The 21,239-nt window shown below is 43.8% G+C and overlaps 1 protein-coding gene across 3 annotated transcripts in view; it reads right to left on the bottom strand.

Annotated features, from left to right (window-relative positions):
• SLC24A2 (solute carrier family 24 member 2) overlaps window positions 1-21,239 on the bottom strand; it is a 244,196-nt gene that overhangs the window by 65,117 nt on the left and 157,840 nt on the right. For 2 of the 3 annotated variants that reach the window (XM_088459587.1, XM_088459588.1), the window contains one exon: window positions 4,526-4,576. The exons of the other annotated variant lie outside the window; for it this stretch is intronic. In XM_088459587.1, coding sequence (XP_088315713.1) covers window positions 4,526-4,576 — 51 coding nt within the window. The remainder of the gene's footprint in view (window positions 1-4,525; window positions 4,577-21,239) is intronic. 3 annotated transcript variants of the gene reach the window in all.

The raw sequence follows: 21,239 nt of genomic DNA, 5'->3' as shown, positions 1-21,239 counted from the left end.
TTCAAAGCTTGGACAGGGATAAAGTACCAACCAGTCAGCTCCTAACTATCATGTTACAGACTGTGTTTGAAAAATGACAGACAGGTAGGAGCTGATTGGTTGGTACTATCTTTCTTCAAGATTTGTTAAATCTTCCCCAACGTTTTGTTACCTTTTTCATGCATGTTTGAGAATTATACTATCTAAGTAACCTGTTTCTGTTAGGTGGTTACGTGTTTCTGGGTAATAATAACTTATCCCCCATGGTGGCGTTTTTGTGACACAGACTGAGGCTTATGGGTTATTATTTTATGATATTCATTTATTTTTTTTGTTTTTTTTCTTCCCATTTATAACTACATGGCTTTGTAAGCATCTGGTTATGGAGCACCATATTTTGTTTTTATATGTTTGGTTGTGATAGGTGACACGAGTTGTGGTTCTCAGTTAATTTTGGCAGCTCCAGTGCAGCAGTCTGTTATAATTAGAGATGAGCGGTTCGGATTCTGTTCCGCTCCGAACATTGGGGATCCGAGTCCACCTGAACGCTGTTCGGGTGTTCCCTGCCTGACTCGGATCCCCGTTCGAGGCCGAGCCGCAGCCTCCTGCTGTCGGATTCTCGCGAGAGAATCCGACGTCAGGGCTCCTCTAGTGTAGGGCAGACCGCTGTGATAGCGGTCTGGCCTACACAGATCAAACACACAGCTGCCAGCGGCAGCAGCTGTGTGTTTGTAATAGCAGCCGATGAGAGTCAGGCAGACTCTCATTGGCTGCTGTACGGAGGGAGCTGTTTGGAGCTCACTCATGAGCTGCGTCTTCCGGCTCCCTCCGCACGTTATACAGCAGAGCAGAGCGGACGGCGGCGGGAGCGGGGATTGAGGTAAGTTTTTTTTTATGTGTGTGTGTGTGTGTGTAAGGCGACATTACTGGGGGGCATACTGCTAAGTGGGGGCCTGCTAATGGGGGGCATACTACTACTGGGGGCCTGCTAAGTGGGGGCACTACTACTACTGGGGGCCTGCTAGTGGGGGGGGGCATACTACTACTGGGGGCCTGCTAAGGGAGGGCATACTACTACTGGGGGCCTGCTAATGGGGGCATTACTATTACTGGGGGCCTGCTAAGGGGGGGCACTACTACTACTGGGGGCCTGCTAAAGGGGGGCACTACTACTACTGGGGGCCTGCTAAGGGGGGGCACTACTACTACTGGGGGCCTGCTAAGGGGGCACTACTACTACTGGGGGCCTGCTAAGTGGGGGGCACTACTACTACTGGGGGCCTGCTAAGGTGGGGCACTACTACTACTGGAGGCCTGCTAAGGTGGGGAACTACTACTACTGGAGGCCTGCTAAGGTGGGGCACTACTACTACTGGAGGCCTGCTAAGGTGGGGCACTACTACTACTGGGGGCCTGCTAAGGGGAGGCATACTACTACTGGGGTCATGCTAAGTGGGGGCACTACTACTACTGGGGGCCTGCTAAGGGGGGGCATACTACTACTGGGGGCCTGCTAATGGGGGGCATACTACTACTGGGGGCCAGCTAAGGGGGGGCATACTACTACTGGGGGCCTGCTAAGGGGGGCATACTACTACTGGGGGCCTGCTAAGGGGGGGCATACTACTACTCAGGGCCTGCTAAGAGGGGGCATACCACTACTGGGGGCATGTTAATGGGGGCACTGCTACTGGGGGCATGTTAATGGGGGCACTAATACTGGGGGCATGTTAATGGGGGCACTATTACTGGGGGCACTGCTACTGGGGGGCATACTACTGGGGGCATACTACTTGGGGCATGCTAATGGGGGCACTACTACTGGGGGCTTGCTAATGGGGGCACTGCTAATGGGGGCACTGCTACTGGGGGGCATACTACTACTGGGGGCACTGCATAGGGGGCTCTACTACTAAGGGGACTGCATAGGGGGCACCACTACTGGGGCCATTGTGTAAGGGACACCACTGCTGGGGGCATTGTATAAGTGGCACTACTACTGTGGGCATTGTATAAGGCGCATTACTACTGTGGGCTTTGTGTATAAGGGTCACTTCTGTGGGCATTGTGTAAAAGGGTCACTACTGTGGGCATTGTGTAAAAGGGGCACTACTATGTGTTGTCACATAAATAAGAGACACTACTTTATGGTGTAATGTGACTCAGGGCCTTATTCTGACCCGCTCGTGAGCGCTGGACGCTCGCAAGCGGGTCGATGGTGCCGAAGTGCGCATGCGCGAGACCCGGCGAGCGACGGGGAATCCGTCGCTCCGGGTCTCGCTACAAAGGGGGCGTGCTGTCGATGGTGAGTGACAGCACGCCCCCTTTGGTGGGCGTGCCGGGAGCGTGGCTGCCAGATGGAGCCGTTCCCATGGGAACGCCTACCGTCAGAGTCCGGCCCCACTGACATCAGTAGTGATGTCAGTGGGAGTGATTTTGGCTCTGATAGAGCCAAAGTCACTCCAGGGCTTGCGGCAGCGAGACCCTACCGCAGGGTCTCGTCGCAAGCCCGATGGTCGCGATGGTCTTGACCTTCGCGACCATCATCATGGCCGCTCGCTATAGCTGTGGGTGGTCACCCACAGCTATACGAGTGGCCAGGAGGCCGCTCCATTTTAAGGTAGGAGGGCCCTGATTCAGAGCGAGCGCTCTGGTCAGAGCGTCCGGCTCTGAATCAGGCCCTATGTGCAGTGTAATGTGAATAAGATTGTGCACTGTGACTCCTAGGGCCGTAGCCCACTTTGTAAACAAGTACTGTGATTCTGCTGGCCGTACCCCACAGGGTGGGTGTACTACTTTTCATTTCTGCCACTGCTGTGTGGCAATGTTTCATAGATGTGCTTTATACTGTGGTGTCTGTGCCGCTGCTCCGCTGCTTTGTCGCTTAGTAACCAGTCAGCTCACTGCAACCTTTGGCCAATAATGTTGAAAACAATATTATAAGCTGTGAGGTGGTCTAAATTTACTATAAATTACTGTAAATGAATGTTATTGAGGTTAATGATACTCTAAGAAGAAAAAAAGGACCAATTTGTGTGATTTTAGCTTTTGTTGTCAATTTTTGTAAAAATATCCAAATCCAAATCCAAAGCCAGTCACCGCAGTTTGGCAAATCCAAATCCAAAGCTGGACAGCGAATTAGAACCAAATCCAAATCCGGGAAAATGGTACGGCGCACATCCCTAGTAATAATTTTGTATTACAATCATTTTGGTAGACTAACAATGAAAATTATATTACGTATAGTATGAAAACCGTTCTTTAATTATTTTTTTCTTACATTTGGCTATGAACTTTTACTATTACTAATGTTTTTACAGGATTTTAACACATTTACAATTAAAGAATGTTTGCACCACTGTTATCTCCAGAAATTCTGATTATTAAAAATAATAACAAAAGTATTATTGAATTTCTTTTATAGCACTTAAACAAAATTTGGTACTTGTGTACTTTACGGACTCATTGCAGAGAGAACCCAATGAATGTTTTAAATGGTACTTGTGTACTTTACGTACACAAGTACCGAAAGTTGTCCCCACCTAAAGAAGAAAGTTGTCCCCACCTAAAGAAGAAAGTTGTCCCCTCACGGGCTCCCTGCACTCGCCACACTTCGGGCTCGGTGGCTCGTTACGCTCGCCACAAGGTTATATTCCCCCTCTATGTCCACTTTTATGGTAGGGAATGAAGCTGGACACTGGGAATGACGATGGACACTGGCTGATGACATCAGGGTCCTCTCCGTGAAGGGGATTTAGACATTACCATGACTAATAATAATAATGAGTGTAGGACACTTGGGTTCTCTCTGCAATGAGTCCGTAAAGTACACAAGTACCCAAATTCTTCTATTGTATACCTAAATGTCCATGTAATTATAAAAGCTTTTTTTTTTAAGCAAGCAAGATTTTTACATTGCATTGTGTTTTATTTGGCTCAATTATTAAAATGATTTCCACAGAAATAAACTTTATGTGATGAGCAAAGCTCTTGAGATGATGGAGATCTAGTCTTTCATCTCAGGTGATCTAAGAGTGTGTCCCTAATCATTGATAAATGCACATCACCCTGCAATGCTGACACTCTCATCAAAAAATGGAAATGGACATAACATGAAGATGCCCACAGATCCATTACTTTAAAATATAATACACCCTTACTGCAATTGGTAATCAGAGTTTTGTTATCATATGGCAAGAAGTTAAATATAGCAATTATGCCATACTTGAAAAGTAATATCTGACATATAATGGTCACTCTCCTAAGCATGGCCTATCATGAAATGACTTAAAAAGGAATATCTTTAGAAATATCACATAAAGCAATGTTATTTTAGCTGAACATCTTACATCTCTCAGCCCAGTCACTATGATGGTCAATATATCTGAACAACACAATAAACACAACTGAAGGGCAAACAACAACAGTAACATTGGCAGCCTTGGTGAACCATGCAAAGATGAAGAATAACCACATAAACAAAAAAGTACAAATAAGCTGATACAAACAACAACAAAATGCTAGCATAATTCTAAATAAATCTTACCTTCTTCAGTCATAGTGTCATAATATTTTAGCTTTCCATATGATCCAAGTTCTACAACATCACAGTAAAAACAAAAGAGTAAGGCTCCAGAAGTAAGATTACTAACAGACGTGAAATGTAAACAAACACTACAAATATACTATCACATTGCATTGTTAAATTAGATGGACACTTTTTGTTCTATAAGATCCCCAACTGAAAATAGGATGACTTGCAACTTGCAGCATCAGATCATCTGCGATTCCATCGGCCAGAAGAGTGACCATGGGGTCACGCAAGTCGGCCGAAACATCGGGAATCTTCGATCAGCAGTGCCCTAGCGTGCATTGCTGAATCACCCATTTTTCCTCTCTATTATGGTAAAACATACATACCACTTTTTATATTGAAGTGCAGCAACATTATTTAAAAAAAAACAACAACTTTAATATTTATCTATTGTTCTAGCAGAAAAAAGCAGTTATTAACAATAATTTGCAAGTCATCAAATTATCAATAGAGATACGAACTACAAAAATAGCATGAACTTTTACAAAATAATTGTGATCAATGCGGACCTGATCATTTTTTAATTCAATAGTACATCATAAACTATTTATATAACTCAGTAGCCATTTTTTACTGCAATGTTTACATTTCATAACTTGCAGTATGTTTTAATCTCTCTCCTCCATTTGCTGCAGTCATTATATGTAAAGGAGAGGATAGCCACAGATCCAGCAGCTATTTTAGTTAAAACAATGATGTCTCCATCAAATGTGTTTATGACTAACAGAGGGGAGGAATAATGAGTTAACATAACTTATTTTATTGTTTTAAATATAGACAACTAGACAAAGCCGTATTACATGCTATTTATGCTAACACACACACCCACTCACCAGTGGTAATAGACTATTTGATATACAATTGTCATTGCTATTTGATACAGAGAGAAGAGGACATTAAATACAGTAAAGCAATAACAACTTTCCCTTAGGGAATAACAAATTATTCATTAGCTAAACAGTTTTGATATAGCCCTTGATCATACAATACAGTAGTATGTCATTTTTAAACATTAGCAATGACCCTATTTGTTTGAAAATACATAAATACAAATAAATTTATTCAAAGCAGAAACTTAAAACCAAGATTTAAGGTACCTATAAATTAAATATTTAACAGCTAGTTATTGTGTGTTAAGGCTCACCATACGTTGCACCATCAAAGCCTTCACCAGCCCTATGGCAGGTGCAGTTTCTATGTCAGTGTATGGCCTCCTACGTGAGCGGTCAAGCGTCTGTGTATGTAACCACTTTTACTAACACACAAGCAACACTTCCATAAGACGGATCAACTCTGTGCTTGCGCTACCTCCCTACCACTGCCCACGAACGCCAACTACATTTTCGATACATTTCTTCCTGCATGCACCTGTAATTTAAACAGTGACTATGCACATACACAAACGGGACGCATGCCTAGTGTGACTTAGATAAATGCACAGTAGCAAATAATCACTCCACTATGTCCGACATCAGCATTGTGTACACTCTGGGGTAAATTTACTAAAGTGAGAGTTTTTAGAAGTGAGTTTTAAAAGTGATGTTGCCCATAGCAACCAATCAGATTCTACTTAGCATTTAAATAGCACCTTCTAGAAGATGATAGCTATAATCTGATTGGTTGCTATGGGCAACATCACTTTTAAAACTCACTTCTAAAAACTCTCACTTTAGTAAATTTACCCCCCTGAGTCAGATCCAAACTGTGCAGGCTTTTCGACATCACACAAAGATTGGCACTGACAGATGACTGCAAATAGGTGTATCCATGCATAATTTTGGATGATTTTAGCAGCAAAAGTTTATATTAAATATTACTGCAGTAAAAAGTCAATTATCAGATATGAATATCCAATGTCAATAACAAATACTGTATATACATATAAAGAGGTGATAAATTATTTTCAAGAATAGAACAGATGATAGTTGCAGAATTCTAAGCGAGCTAGGAAGCAGCTGATAGATCTAATAATGGCATGTGATGTGATCATTTGGTTGAAATGGTAGATTTCTTTTCAAAGTGGGGTTATTTTATGACCACTGCCCTTATGCCCACAACCTCTCCAAAAGGTGGTGCTTAACAAGTTTGGGCACATATACACAAGTCAGAAAGAGGTATCACAAATATAACAGTTTATAAGAGTTTTACTTTATTTAATTATAAATTGAATACAGATTAAACTTTTATCAAAATGTGTAACTTGTGCTCACTTGTCCAGGTCTAGGATATCTCCTATGTCTTCCAAACACATGAGTTTATGGGTGTCTCTATGTGCATGGATATGCGAAAGAAGCAAACAGTAATTGCAGATATTAGGGCCTGATTCAGACCCGCTCGCGAGCGCATAGTGCTCGCAAGCGGGTCGAAGGTGGGGTACTGCTCACGCGCAACGCGCGCCGTGTGCATGCGCAAGCCCCGGAGCGAGAGAGAAATTCTCTCGCTCCGGGACTCACTACAAAAGGGGCGGCTGTCGATGTTGATCGTCAGCTCGCCCCGTTTTGTAGGTGGGGAAGTGGGGTGGCTACACAAATGGAGGCGTTCCCGAAGGAACGCATGCCGTTTGTGGGAGGCACCACTGACATCACCAGTGAAGTCAGTGGAGAGCTTCTTGCTCTGTTAGAGCAGGAAGCTCTCTGGGGCTTGCAACGGACGAGACCATACCACAAGGGTCTCGTCGCAAGTCGCAATGGTCATGACCATTACCTGGCCACTCGCAAAAGCTGAGGGTGGTCACCCACAGCTTAGCGAGCGGCCAGGAGGCCGCAACAGAAACAAAAAAAAAATGCCCTGATTCACAGCGAGTGCTCTGAAAGAGCGTCCAGCTCTGAATCAGGGCCATTAGACCTTAAAAGAAAAATGCAAACAAATCCAAAGTAGATGGTTCAGTCAGTGTTCGAGGAGAGAATAGGAGGTAAACACATATTTAATTGCATGCACTGAGCAGGAGTTTGGGAGAGGGAAATGTGCTTGAATGTTGCTACATGTGGAGTACAATAGGATTGACTGCCAAGTTTTTCATGTTAGTTTTGGTACAGCAAGGGGTAAAGCCTTGTGCAAGGCTGGGTTAAGGGTCCATGGGCCTAGGGATTTAAGTGTTCAAGGGCTGGAAAGGGAGGAGCTGTAACCAGCGCTGTGTGGGTGTGACCAAAGCCCAGTGCGGGTGTACACACCATACACTAACAGTCCCACTGTCTCAATAAAAACATAAAAAAAAGATACAATGCATACTTTTGTGAGAAAACAAGAAAAACAATTTTAATACTTTCATTCATTTATGACTGACTGCGTGACCAGCTGGGCAGATGATTATCAGCGGAATCAGTATGTTATACCGCCGGACCTAGAAGCAGGGGAATAAATACTGATGCTGGAAGGCCAGCAGATGGAGATCCCGACAGGGTAAGTATTAACCCTATCCTTACCCCTCTCCCCCCCAGACCCTCCCTTAGTGGTGCCTAAACCTAACCCCCCCCTTCCCCTAACCCTCCTGGGGGAATGCCTAACCCTAAGTCCCCTCGGGAGTCCCTAAACCTAACCTTCCCTCCCCCAGTGGCTAACAGCTCCCGACACCTGGCTTACCTACGATCAGTATGCTGGGCGTCGGGATTTTGGCGTGGGGCTAATGATAGGCATCAGTATTTAGACGCCTATCATGAGACCCATGCCAGGCTTCAACTGTCGGGAAGCCAGCGGTCGGCATTTCGACCACAGGCTTCCTGACTACATCCCATTATCAACATGTTGATGATGGGCCCATTATTATGTGACCTGGAGCTGTAGCCTCATCCACCCCATTAATATTGCCATGATCCATTTTGTAGAGAACTGTTGTCAACTGTATCTGCTGATATGACATCTCACAGTGTAAGGTATGCTTACTTAAACCTAAATGTTATATATGAATATAAGATTAAATGAAAATAGGATGTGATTAATAATCTCAATAGGCTGATCATGTGACTTGCAATAGAACTGTCAGTTAACAACTGTACACATGTGTTAATATGTATACTGACCTTGTAATGTAAGATTATTTTAACCTAAATGATAAATTGATCATAAATGCATTATTAATAGATATACAGTCAGGTGCATAAATATTGGGACATTGACAGAATTTTCATATTTTGGCCTCTATTCACCACCACAATGGCTTTGAAATTAAACAAACAAGATGCAGACTTTCAGATTTAATTTGAGGGTAATTACATCCAAATCAGGTGAACGGTGTAGGAATTACAACGGTTTCTATATGTGCCTCCCACTTTTGAAGGGGCCAAAAGTAATGGGACTATCAACTCAAAAGCTATTTCATGGACAGGTGTGGGCTATTCACTCATTATTTCATTATCAATTAAGCAGGTAAAAGGTCTGGAGTTGATTCTAGGTGTGACATTTGTATTTGGAATCAGTTGCTGTCGACTCTCAATATGAGATCCAAAGAGCTGTCACTATAAGTGAAGTAAGCCATCATTAGGCTGAAAAATCAAAACAAACCCCTCAGAGAGATAGCAAAAACATTAGGTGTGGCCAAATCAACTGTTTGGAACATTCTTAAAAAGAAAGAACGCAACGGAGAGCTCAGCAACACCAAAAGACCCGGAAGACCACGGAAAACAACTGTGGTGGATGACAGAAGAATTATTTCCCTGGTGAGGAAAAACCCCTTCACAACAGTTGGCCAAATCAAGAACACTCTCCAGGAGGTAGGTGTATATGTGTCAAAGTCAACAATCAAGGGAAGACTTCACAAGAGTGAATATAGAGGGTTCACCACAAGATGTAAACCATTGGTGAGCCACAAAAACAGGAAGACCAGATTAGAGGTTGCCAAACAATATCTAAAAAAGCCATTACAGTTCTGGAACAACATCCTATGGGCAGATGAGACAAAGATCAACTTGTACCAGAGTGATGGGAAGAGAAGAGCATGGAGAAGGAAAGGAACTGCTCATGATCCAAAACATACCACCTCATCAGTGAAGCATGGTGGTTTTAGTGTCATGTCGTGGGCATGTATGGTTGCCAATGGAACTGGTTCCCTTGTATTTATTGATGATGTGACTGCTGACAAAAGCAGCAGAATGAATTCTGAAGTGTTTCGGGCAATATTATATGCTCATATTCAGTCAAATGCTTCAGAACTCATTGGATGGCGCTTCACAGTGCAGATGGACAATGACCCGAAGCATACTGCAAAAGCAACCAAAGAGTTTTTTAAGGCTAAAAAGTGGAATGTTATGCAATGGCCAAGTCAATCCCCTGACCTGAATCTGATTGAGCATGCATTTCACTTAATGAAGACAAAACTGAAGGGAAAATGCCCCAAGAACAAGCAGGAACTGAAGACATTTGCAGTAGAGGCATGGCAGAGCATCACCAGGGATGAAACCCAGCATCTGGTGATGTCTATGCATTCCAGACTTCAGGTATTAAAAAGTGAAAGTTAGATTTAGGATTGTTTAGTTTGTCCCATTACTTTTGGCCCCTTAAAAAGTGGGAGGCACATATAGAAACCGTTGTAATTCCTACACCGTTCACCTGATTTGGATGAAATTACCCTCAAATTAAATCTGAAAGTCTGCAGGTAAAGCACATCTTGTTTGTTTCATTTCAAAGCCATGGTGGTGGTGAATAGAGGTGAAAATATGAAAATTCTGTCAATGTCCCAGTATTTACGCACCTGACTGTATAGCAATCAGGGCCTGATTCAGGGGGAGCCGCACCCTGTGCAGGATGGTACTTAGTCACCCCTTACGTGCGCGCAACTAAGCTACGCATGTCCGAAAATAGAGTTGTGGCCTAATTACCATAGACCACACCCCTAAATTACGTTATTAGGGGCGTGCCCGTATGGCACACCTCCCGTTTAAGTTAAGCTGGGGGCGAGCCCAGAACTATATCAGTAGCTGGGCTGCCCCCAGCCCTCTTCCTGCTTTGAATGCACCGTTCCTCTTCTCCGGGGCCTGCACGGCTGCAGCAGTGAAGGTGCCCAACCTTCCGACCGCATGCAGGACACTTTGCCCCGTGGGTGGAGCAGCAAGGCAGTGTCCAAAAAACGGGACTGTTCCACTGAATCGGGAATGGTTGGGAGGGGTGCACCCTATATGGGGTGGCGCCCCTATTCGACCGCACTGGTCGAATGTACCTCGAGCCGGCCCTGATAGTAATAGAAAAATGCATGCAGGAGCTTTTGTCACTTTGGTAGATAGGTCACCATTTTGTGGAGAACTGTCAGTTATCAACTGTATCTGCTGATATGACATTACAATGTTAGGTATGCTTATTTTAACCTATATTATATATATATATATAAATAAATATAATGTTAGATAGATAGATAGATAGATAGATAGATAGATAGATAGATTTGGGGAAATGCAGGCATGATGTGATTTATAACCTTAATAGGCTGAACAATTTGACTTGCTATAGAAATGGAAATTATCAACTATATCTGTTGATTTTTCTTCTGATCTTGTAATGTAAGCTGATTTTAACCTAAATGATAGATAGATAGATAGATAGATAGATAGATAGATAGATAGATAGCAATGGTGAAATGCAGGTAGGTGGTGATTTTACACCTCAGTATACTGACCATGTGAATTGTTACATCATAAACAGCCTTTGTGATGTCATTTAGCTTTGGTAGAAAGATCACCATTTTGTAGAGACCTGTGTTAGTTATCAACTCTATCTGCTGATATGACATGTTACAATATAAGGTAAGCTTATTTTAATCTAAATGTTATATATGAAAATAATGATAGACAGACAGACAGACAGACAGACAGACAGACAGACAGATAGATAGATAGATAGATAGATAGATAGATAGATAGATAGATAGATAGAGCAATGGTGAAATGCTCTATGTGATTTATAACCTTAAACGGCTGATCATGCAACTTGCTATAGAAATGTCAGATATCAACTATATCTGTTACTATGCCTACTGTCTGTGTAGTGTAAGCTTATTTTAACATAATTGATAGATAGAATAGAAATAAATACATAGTAATGGAAAATGCATGCAGGAGGTGATTTTACATCTCTGTATAGTATACTGACCATGTGAATTGTTACATCATAGACATCCTTTGTGATGTCACTCAGCTTTAGTAGAATGGTCACCATTTTGTAAAGAACTGTCAGTTATCAACTGTGTCTGCTGATATCACATGTTAAAATGTAATGTATGCTTACTTTATTCTAAATGTAATATATTAAAATTATTGATTGATAGACAGACAGACAGATAGATAGACAGATAGCATTAATAAAATGCAGGTAGGATGAGATTTTTAGCCTCAATAGGCTGAGTTCTATAGCAAATCAAATGAAAGATACAGTAGATAGATAGACAGACTTGTACATAAATAGACAGAGATAGATAGACAGACAGACAGATAGCATCAGTGAAATGCAGGTAAGATGTGATTTATAAACTCAATAGGCTGATGATGTGACGTGCTATGAAACTGTTAGTTAACAACTGTATCTGTCAATATACCGACTATCTATGTAGTGTAAGCTTTTTTGAACCAAATTGATGGGGAAAATTCAATTAGTTGCTATAAAATTTTTTGTTTTTGCATGTTAATTTATCGTGCATATCGCCTGGTAAGTTCACTTGACGCATGTATGTGCACTCCTGTTTAGAAAATGCTAATTCCTGCATTCGTGTGATAATTCTTGCTGGTAATACCCACGTTAACTGTTGGTGAAAATTAGGAAATCAGCCTCTACCTCAAAATATGCAAACTAATATTGGAAAACAGTATAGAAGTATGTAAGTGGCCAAAGCAAAATATTTGGGGCTCTTAAAATGTGTCAAATGGTTGTTATATTCATTTTTCAAAAACAGTGAAAACATTAAAGAAAGCAAGTGTTTTTCTGCAAAGAAATGCTCTAGATTAATTTGGGGTACATAAAAATGCCTGTAAGTAGATATTTGTGTCATTTTAAAATATTTTTAAAAATGTGGTAAAAAAACACGTGTAACACCCACCTGCAAGCTTAAAATATGATGGGCCATTTATACAGTACCCCCTTATACCTAACATCTTGTAACCCATTATTCTACAAGTTGCAGAATTTCACCCTAAAAATGACATATTATTTGTTGACCAAATTAAGCTAATTAAAAATTTCTAAGTGCCTAATTAATCATTACAGAGGGTGTCCCATTGGTTCTCAAACAAGTCCCCTCATTTGTACCTTAAAATAGGGATTTTCCCCAACTTTTCACCTGCTCTGGGGATCCCACAAAAAAAAACAAGTTAACTCCTTTGGAGAATTAACGCACGTTATAATTGAATAGCTTCGAATTTGCGTCTCCCGTTAAAAGTCACATTTTCACCAGTTAATGGTAGGGGTGGTGCACCGGCCACTTTTCGTGTTTTGTGTTTTGATTTTGGATCTGGATCTTTCTTCGTGTTTTGGATCTGGATTGGTTTTGCCAAAACCACCCTTCCGTGCTTTGGGTTCTGGGTTTTGTGTTTTGGATCTGTATTTTTTTGAAAAAAAGCATAAAAACAGCTAAAATCACAGAATTTGTGGGTTTTTCTGCTCCTATGCTATTATTAACCTCAATAACCTTAATTTCCACTAATTTCCAGTCTATTCTGAACACCTCACAATAGTGTTTTTATATCCAAAAGGTTGCACCGAGGTATCTGGATGACTATGCTAAGCAACACGAGTGGGCGGCACAAACACGTGGCCCATCTAGGAGTGACACTGCAGTGGCAGACAGGATGGCAGTTTGAAAAACTAGGCCCCAAACAGTACATAATGCAAAGAATAAAAAGAGGTGCAAGATGGAATTGTCCTTGGACCCTCCCACCCACCCTTATGTTGTATAAAAAGGACATGCACAACTTTAACAAACCAATCATTTCAGCGCCAGGGTCTGCCACACGACTGTGGTTCAAATGATTGGTTCGTTTGGGCCCCCACAAAACAAGCTGGCAATTAATCTGTCCCTGCACAAACTGGCTCTACGGAGGCAAGATGTTGTCCTCATCCTCCTCATCCACTGATTCCTCACCCTCTTCAGTGTTGTGTACATCCTCATCCTCACAGAGTATTAATTCGTCCCCGCTGGAATCCACCACCACAGGTCCCTCTGTATGTTCTGCAGGCTGATCTCCCTGGAAGAGTTGATCATTCATTTTTATGAACATCATCTTCTCCACATTTTGTGGAAGCAACCTCCTACGCCTTTCGCTGACAAGGTTCCCGGCTGCACTAAACACTCTTTCGGAGTACACACTGGAGGGGGGGGCAACTCAGGTAAAATAGAGCCAGTTTGTACAGGGGCCTCCAAATTGCCTCTTTTTCCTGCCAGTACAGGTACGGACTGTCTGACATGCCTACTTGGATGCTGTCACCGATGTAATCCTCCACTATTCTGTCAATGGTGACAGTATCATATGCAGTGACAGTAGACTTGTCAGAAATTGTTGGCACGTCCTTCAGTCCGGACCAGAAGTCCAAAGCGGCCCTTGACTATGACACAGGCGCACGCTTGGCGCTGCTGTGTTGATGCACATGCGGCTACTGCGCATACATTTTGCACACAAACAGAAAAAAAATAATTGTTTATTTTTTGCGGAGTGCACTTTGGGGGTTACACCACCCTTTAACAGACTTATGGGACACAGGCGCACGCTTGGTGCTGCTCCTTTGTTGATGCACGTACAGTGCACACAATTCACAAACAGATGAAAATGTTTTATTTTTGTTGGAGTGCACTTTGGGGGTTACACCACCCTTTAACAGACAGACGCACGCTTGTCGCTGCTGCTTTGAGGATGCAGGTGCGGCTACAGCCCACACAATTCACAAAGACAGAAAAAAAAGAAGAATTTATTTTTTTATTTTTGGAGTGCACTTTGCACTTTGGGGGTTGCAGCACCCTTTAACAGACAAGCCATCCGGCCCTTTACTTATGACACAGGCGCACGCTTGACGCTACTTTGTTGATGCACGTGCGGCTACTGTGCACACAATTCACAAACACAAAAAAATATATATTTTTATTTTTTTTGGAGTTCACTTTGGGGGCTACAGAACCCTTTAACAGACGAGCCAGCCGGCCCTTTACTTATGACACAGGAACATGCTTGGCGCTACTTTGTTGATGCACGTGTGGCTACTGCGTACACAATTTACAAACACAGAAAAAAAAAAATTTTTTTTGGAGTGCACTTTGGGGTAGCACCCCTGATGCACAGATCACCCCCTGGACAACACTACAGCACCCCTCTAGGACTACAGCCTTTATGGGACACTGCACAACACAGTCCAGCCAGCCCCTATAGACTTTGGAGTGGACACAGCCCCTATGACTGCAACTGACTGCACAACACAGCCCAGCCAGCCCCTATGACAGCAGCACAACACAGCCCAGCCAGCCCCTATGGACAACAGCAGCACAACACAGCCCAGTCAGCCCCGATGGACAACAGCAGCACAACACAGCCCAGCCAGCCCCTATGGACTGAGTGGTCACAGCCCCTATGGACAACAGCAGCACAACACAGCCCAGCCAGCCCTAGCTCCCACCCTCCCTCTTCACTGTCCACAGCCGCAGTGAGAAATGGCGCTGACGCGGGGACCTTTTATAGAATCCAAAACCCGCGAGATCCGGAAGGCGGGATGATGACGTTTTGCCTCGATTTCAGATCCGAGTCTGGCGGGAAAAGTCGAGCCTGACTCGGATACGACTCGGATCGGGGGGGCTCAGGGGGGTTTGGATTTCAGAAATCCAAACCCGCTCATCCCTAGTTATTGGGTTATCGTGGCTAAATGAATTCCTCCATATCTTTTAATACACCTACTGACTGTGTACTGTAAGCTTATTTAACCTAAATGAAGGATTATAAATATATGTAGATAGTAATGGCAAAATGCATACAGGAGGTGATTTTACACCTCAGTATACTGATCATGTGAATTGTAACATCATAAACAGCCTTTGTGATGTCACTCAGCTTTGGTAGAAAGGTCACCATTTTGTAAATAACTGTCAGTTATCAACTGTATCTGACATGTCTGACATGTTACAATATAAGGTATGCTATTTTAACCTAAATGTTATATAAGAAAATAATGTTAGATCGATAGATAGATAGATAGATAGATAGATAGATAGATAGATAGATAGACAGTATTGGTGAAATGTAAGGTAGGATATGATTTTTAACCTCAGTAGACTGATCATGTGACTTGCTATAGAACTAGTCAGCTATCAACTGCATATCTTACAGTAATTTGCCTACTGATTGTGTAGTGTAAGCTTATTTTAACCTAAATGTTAAACCGGGTACACACTAGACGATATGTCGTCCAATAAGGTGGATCGGCCCGACATATTGTCCAAATCAGCCAGTATGTACCAGCTATGTTGCTCCCGCGATATCATACCTCCTAACATGACCCTCTCCAGGAGGGACACAATGCTCTGGTCCTGGACTTCCCTGGTAAGAGGAAGATAGGATGTGATTTATAACTGTATTAGGCTGATCATGTGACTTGCTATAGAAATGTCAGTTATCAACTCTATCTGCTAATATGTCTACTGATTTTGATATGTAAACTTATTTTAACCTAAATGATAAATAGATCATAAATACATTATAAAGATAAATAGATAGTTAGACAGACAGATAGCAATGATGAAATGAAAATAGGATGTGATTAATAATCTCAATAGGCTGATCATGTGACTTGCAATAGAACTGTCAGTTAACAACTGTACATGTGTTAATATGTATACTGACCTTGTAATGTAAGATTATTTTAACCTAAATGATAAATAGATCATAAATGCATTATAATAGATATATAGCAATCAGGGCCTGATTCAGGGGGAGCCCTGTGCAGGACGGTATTTAAACACCCCTTACCTGCGCGCAACTAGGCTGCGCATGTCCGGAAATAGAGGTGTGGCCTAATTACCATAGACCACTCCCCTAAATTACATTATTTGGGGGCGTGCCCGTATGGCATGCCTCCCGTTAACGTTAAGCTAGGGGCGAGCCCTGCACTATATCAGTAGCTGGGCTGTCCCCAGCCCTCTTCCTGCTTTGAATGCACCGTTCCTCTTCTCCGGGGCTGGCACGGCTGCAGCAGTGGAGGTGCCCAACCTTCTGACCGCATGCAGGACACTTTTTCCCGTGGGTGGAGCAGCAAGGCAGTGTCCAAAAAACGGGACTGTCCCACTGAATTGGGAATGGTTGGGAGGGGTGCACTCTATATGGGGTGGCGCCCCTGTTCGACCGCACTGGTCGAATGTTCCGTGAGCCTGCCCTGATAGCAATTGAAAAATGCATGCAGGAGCTGATGTCACTCAGCTTTGGTAGATAGGTCACCATTTTGTGGAGAACTGTCAGTTATCAACTGTTTCTGCTGATATGACATGTTACAATGTTAGGTATGCTTACTTTAACCTATATAATATATATATATATATATATACATATAATGTTAGATAGATAGATAGATAGATAGATAGATAGATAGATAGATAGATATGGTGAAATGCAGGTATAATGTGATTTATATTTATAACCTTAATAGGCTGATCATGCAACTTGCTATAGTAATGTCAGATATCGACAATTTCTGTTAATATGCCTACTGACTGTGTAGTGTAGATAGATAGACAGCAATAGTAAAATGCAAATACAATAGATATAATATAAATAGATAGTAATGTCAAAATCCATGCAGGAGGTGATCTTACATCTCAGTATACTGACCATATGAGTTGTGATGTCACTCACAGAGGTGTAGTATGCAGGGCCGGCGCTAGGCTGTGCTGCGCCCAGCGCCGTCCTGTGTTGTCGCCCCTTCCCTCCTCCTCTCCCTCCCCGTGAGCTTAGATATGTACTATAGCGCTGGGAGGGAGGTGGGCGTTTCCTGCGCCCTCCGGAAACAGTAGCGCTCCGGGCGATGGACCGTCTTGCCCGTGCCTGGAGCCGCTACTGGTAGTATGTATACATGGCGCCCGGAGCATGTGTGTGCTACTGCGCCCCTCCCACAGGTGTGCTAGGAGGGGGCATATTCAGCATGTAGTGGCAAATAACAGGCAAAATAATAATAAACATTAGGGGCAGTTTCAAACTGGGGCATGGAGGGCTAGATATATTACAACCCACTAAAGCAAGTCCACTCATAAAATATACACAACAGTAATATAATATTAATATAAGCAATGTTACATTATTTGTACTGTAATATAATGCCCCAACTCACATTAAGCCACATATAGTGCCCCAAAATCCCATGCTACACAATAGTAGCCCCAGTTTATATGATACTACACAGAAGTGTCTTTAATTCACTTTACACCACAGTTGTGCCCAATATTCATGTTATACCACACAACAATGCCCCTTATTCACGTTATGCTACAAAGTAATGCACACAATGCACGTTATTCCACCCAGTAGTGCCCCTTATTCACGTTATGCTACAGTAGTGTCCCTTCTTCATATTATTTCACACAATAGTGCCACTTATTCACGTTATGCCACAGTAGTGTTGCTTCTACACATTATGCCATAGTAGTGTCCCTTATTCACATTGTGCTGCACAGTAGTGCCCCATGTTATGTTATGCCACACAGTAGTGTCTCTTATTCACATTATGCACACAACAGTGCCACTTATTCACATTAAACCACAGTAGTGTCGCTTATACCCATTATGGAACAGTAGTGCCTCTTATACACCTAATGCCACAGTAGTGCTCTTATTGGCATGTGGCATCAGAGCAGTCAGGCGTGACCTCACCAGACTCACTGCTCAGGTTCCTCCCAGTGACTAGCACTGTGACCTGGGCTCATAGCAGCAGCACCTGGCGCAGGCCTCCCCTCAGCAGCAGGGACACAGCCGCCATGTTCTCTACTTCTGATGCTCAATCTGTGCGCCCCAAGCCAGCTGAGGTCAGGATCAGGCTAGAAAGTGAGAACCAGCTCAGTGGAGGCAAAGAGGAGAAGCCGAGGTTGATGATGGTAGAGGACCTCTTTGTTATTGCTCGTGGCTCCATCCCTCCTCACTTCTGCTCTGTCCCAGAGCCAAATTAAGACCCCACAGGGCTCTAAGCAAAATACAGCCTCAGGCTCCATATTAATGTATATATAAATACATGCAGTATATATATTCCTCACACAGCTCTCCCACCCTCAATCAGATCTCCCCCGTCACATAGTTCTCCCCTACTCACACATATCCCCCCACACACAGCTTTTTCCTCACTCAGCTCTCCCCCTCTCTCTGCCCCCCTCACACACACACAGCTCTTCTCACTCACTGAGATCCCCCACACAGCTTTCTACCCCTCACTCAGCTTCCCCCTTAACACAATACGCCCTCCCCTCAAACACACCCAGATCCCCCTCAAACAGATCTTTCCTCCTCACACAGACCCCCCCAAACACACAACTCTCCCCACTTACTGAGATCTCTCCTCATTCAGTTCCCCCTTCACACAATACCCCCTCCACTCAAACACACAGTTTCCCCCTCACACAGATCTCTTCTCCTCACACAGACTCCTCCAAACACACAGCTCTCCCCACTTACTGAGATCTCCCCTCATTCAGTTCCCCCTTCACACAGTACACCCTCCCCTCAAATACACACAACTCTCCCTACTCAGTCAGATCCCTTCCACACAGATCTTGCTCCTCTCACAGCCCCCCCCCCCCCACACACACACAGCTTCTCTCCCTTCAAACACATATATTACACAGCACTCCCCCAGCTTTTCTCCTATGTCCAATCCTCACTTTCACAGGGCGCAGATCAGACATCCAACAGGAGGCAGTTCATCTACTGAGTCTGAAACACAGACAGATCAGTGAGTCCATATTGGGGGTGTGGTTTGGGCAGAGCCGCAAGCAGTGCCTCGTCCACACCATGCTCCCTGTCTGAAGTCACTGATCTCTCTGTGCTTCAGGCTCTGCAGGTAATCCGCCCCCTGTCGGATGTCTAATCTCCTGCGCCCTGGCTGGAGCAGGTGCTCGGAGCACAAGCTCCTCTGGGACCACCCATGCCAGATTATAGGGGGGCACACCTCGGGGGTCCCCACACAGTCACCACAAATAGGGCAGAACATCATTTCATTGCCTGCGCTGCAGGTCTTCCCCAAGCGGCTCAGTCAGCTGTTTTGTGAGGTCCTCGCCCCCTTCTCAGCAGCAGCTGCACCAGAACAGGCACCTTGTTATTAAGCTCCACCCACCTTGATGATTCACTATTAAATCGGTTTGCAGACGGAACTAATATGTTGCGATTCCATTAGTGCAGCTGCAGCTGAGGAGGGGGCGTGGACCTCACAAAACAGCTTCCTGAGCCACTGATCTCTCTGTAGGTAATCCGCCCCCCATCGGATGTCTGATCTCCTGTACCCTGGCTGGAGCAGGCGCCCGGGACCACACTGTCACGGCCAGGGTATTTCAGCATGGCGCTAGACTGGAGTTACCTGTGAGGTCGTTGTCTGCCAGTCTGCCTGTCAGCTCCTAGCTCCCACTGGACTACCCCACTTCCTCCATCACCCTTGCCCATACCTGAGTGCCTGAGCCTGCTGACATCCTGCGCTTCAGTTCACTACCTACAAACCTGGCTTGATTATTTTCAGTTCACTACCTGCAAACCTGGCTTGATTATTTTCAGTTTCACTACCTGCACACCTGGACAGCTCTAATTGTTTCTACTTGGACATTAACCCTTTTGCTCCCACCACAGAACTCTTGTGCACATTTATATATTCCTGGACTTTTATTTACTGCCACATTATATGTCTACTCAAGCACTTATTAAAATCCTAGTTTTATTTTCAAATCTGCTTCTGTGATCGCTCCTGCTACCACCCCGGGTCCACAAACAACTCAGAACATAACAGTTTGCACTGGCCCCATGGAGCCGGCCACGGATCAGGAGTCAGGAGTGGATTTGTTCCGATGCATTTCTGGTCGTTTAGAAAATCTGGAAAACATGCAGCATCAGATGGCTCAATTTCTGCAAGAGATGTCCAAGCGACAGGATAGTTTGCAAACTTCCTTTTCTACCCCTGAAGTACCAGCATCTACATCCGCATCAGCGTCTGGGAATACAGGAGGTAGATCATCTCCCCGCTTACATCTTCCTTTACCAAGTAAATTTGACGGCAATCCTAAACTCTGCCGAGGATTCCTAAATCAGTGTGACATACATTTTACCCTGCAGCCTGACAACTTTCTAACTGCAAGAACTAAAGTGGCTTATATAGTCTCTCTGTTATCCGGCCAGGCCTTGGAATGGGCTTCCCCACTCTGGGAGTGCTCAGATCCGCTGCTGGATAATTACGCAGGCTTTGTGTCATCCTTCAGGAGGATTTTCGATGAACCTGGGTGTACTGTATCAGCATCATCAAACATCATGACACTGAGACAAGGGGTCCGTCCTGTCAGTCAATATGCCGTGCAATTTCAAATTTTAGCATCAGAGCTCAAATGGAATGAGGAAGCCCTCACCTCGGCCTTCTGGCATGGGTTGTCAGACCGACTAAAGGATGATCTAGTCACTCGAGAGCTTCCTACTAATCTGAACGACATGATTTCGTTGTGTATCAAAGTTGACCTACGCTTCAGGGAACGTCAGGCAGAAAAAAA

Source organism: Taudactylus pleione, unplaced genomic scaffold (assembly GCF_031769625.1).
Source record: "Taudactylus pleione unplaced genomic scaffold, aTauple2 ptg000915l, whole genome shotgun sequence".
Lineage (NCBI taxonomy): Eukaryota > Metazoa > Chordata > Amphibia > Anura > Myobatrachidae > Taudactylus > Taudactylus pleione.
This window is presented reverse-complemented; position numbering and strand designations above follow the sequence as displayed.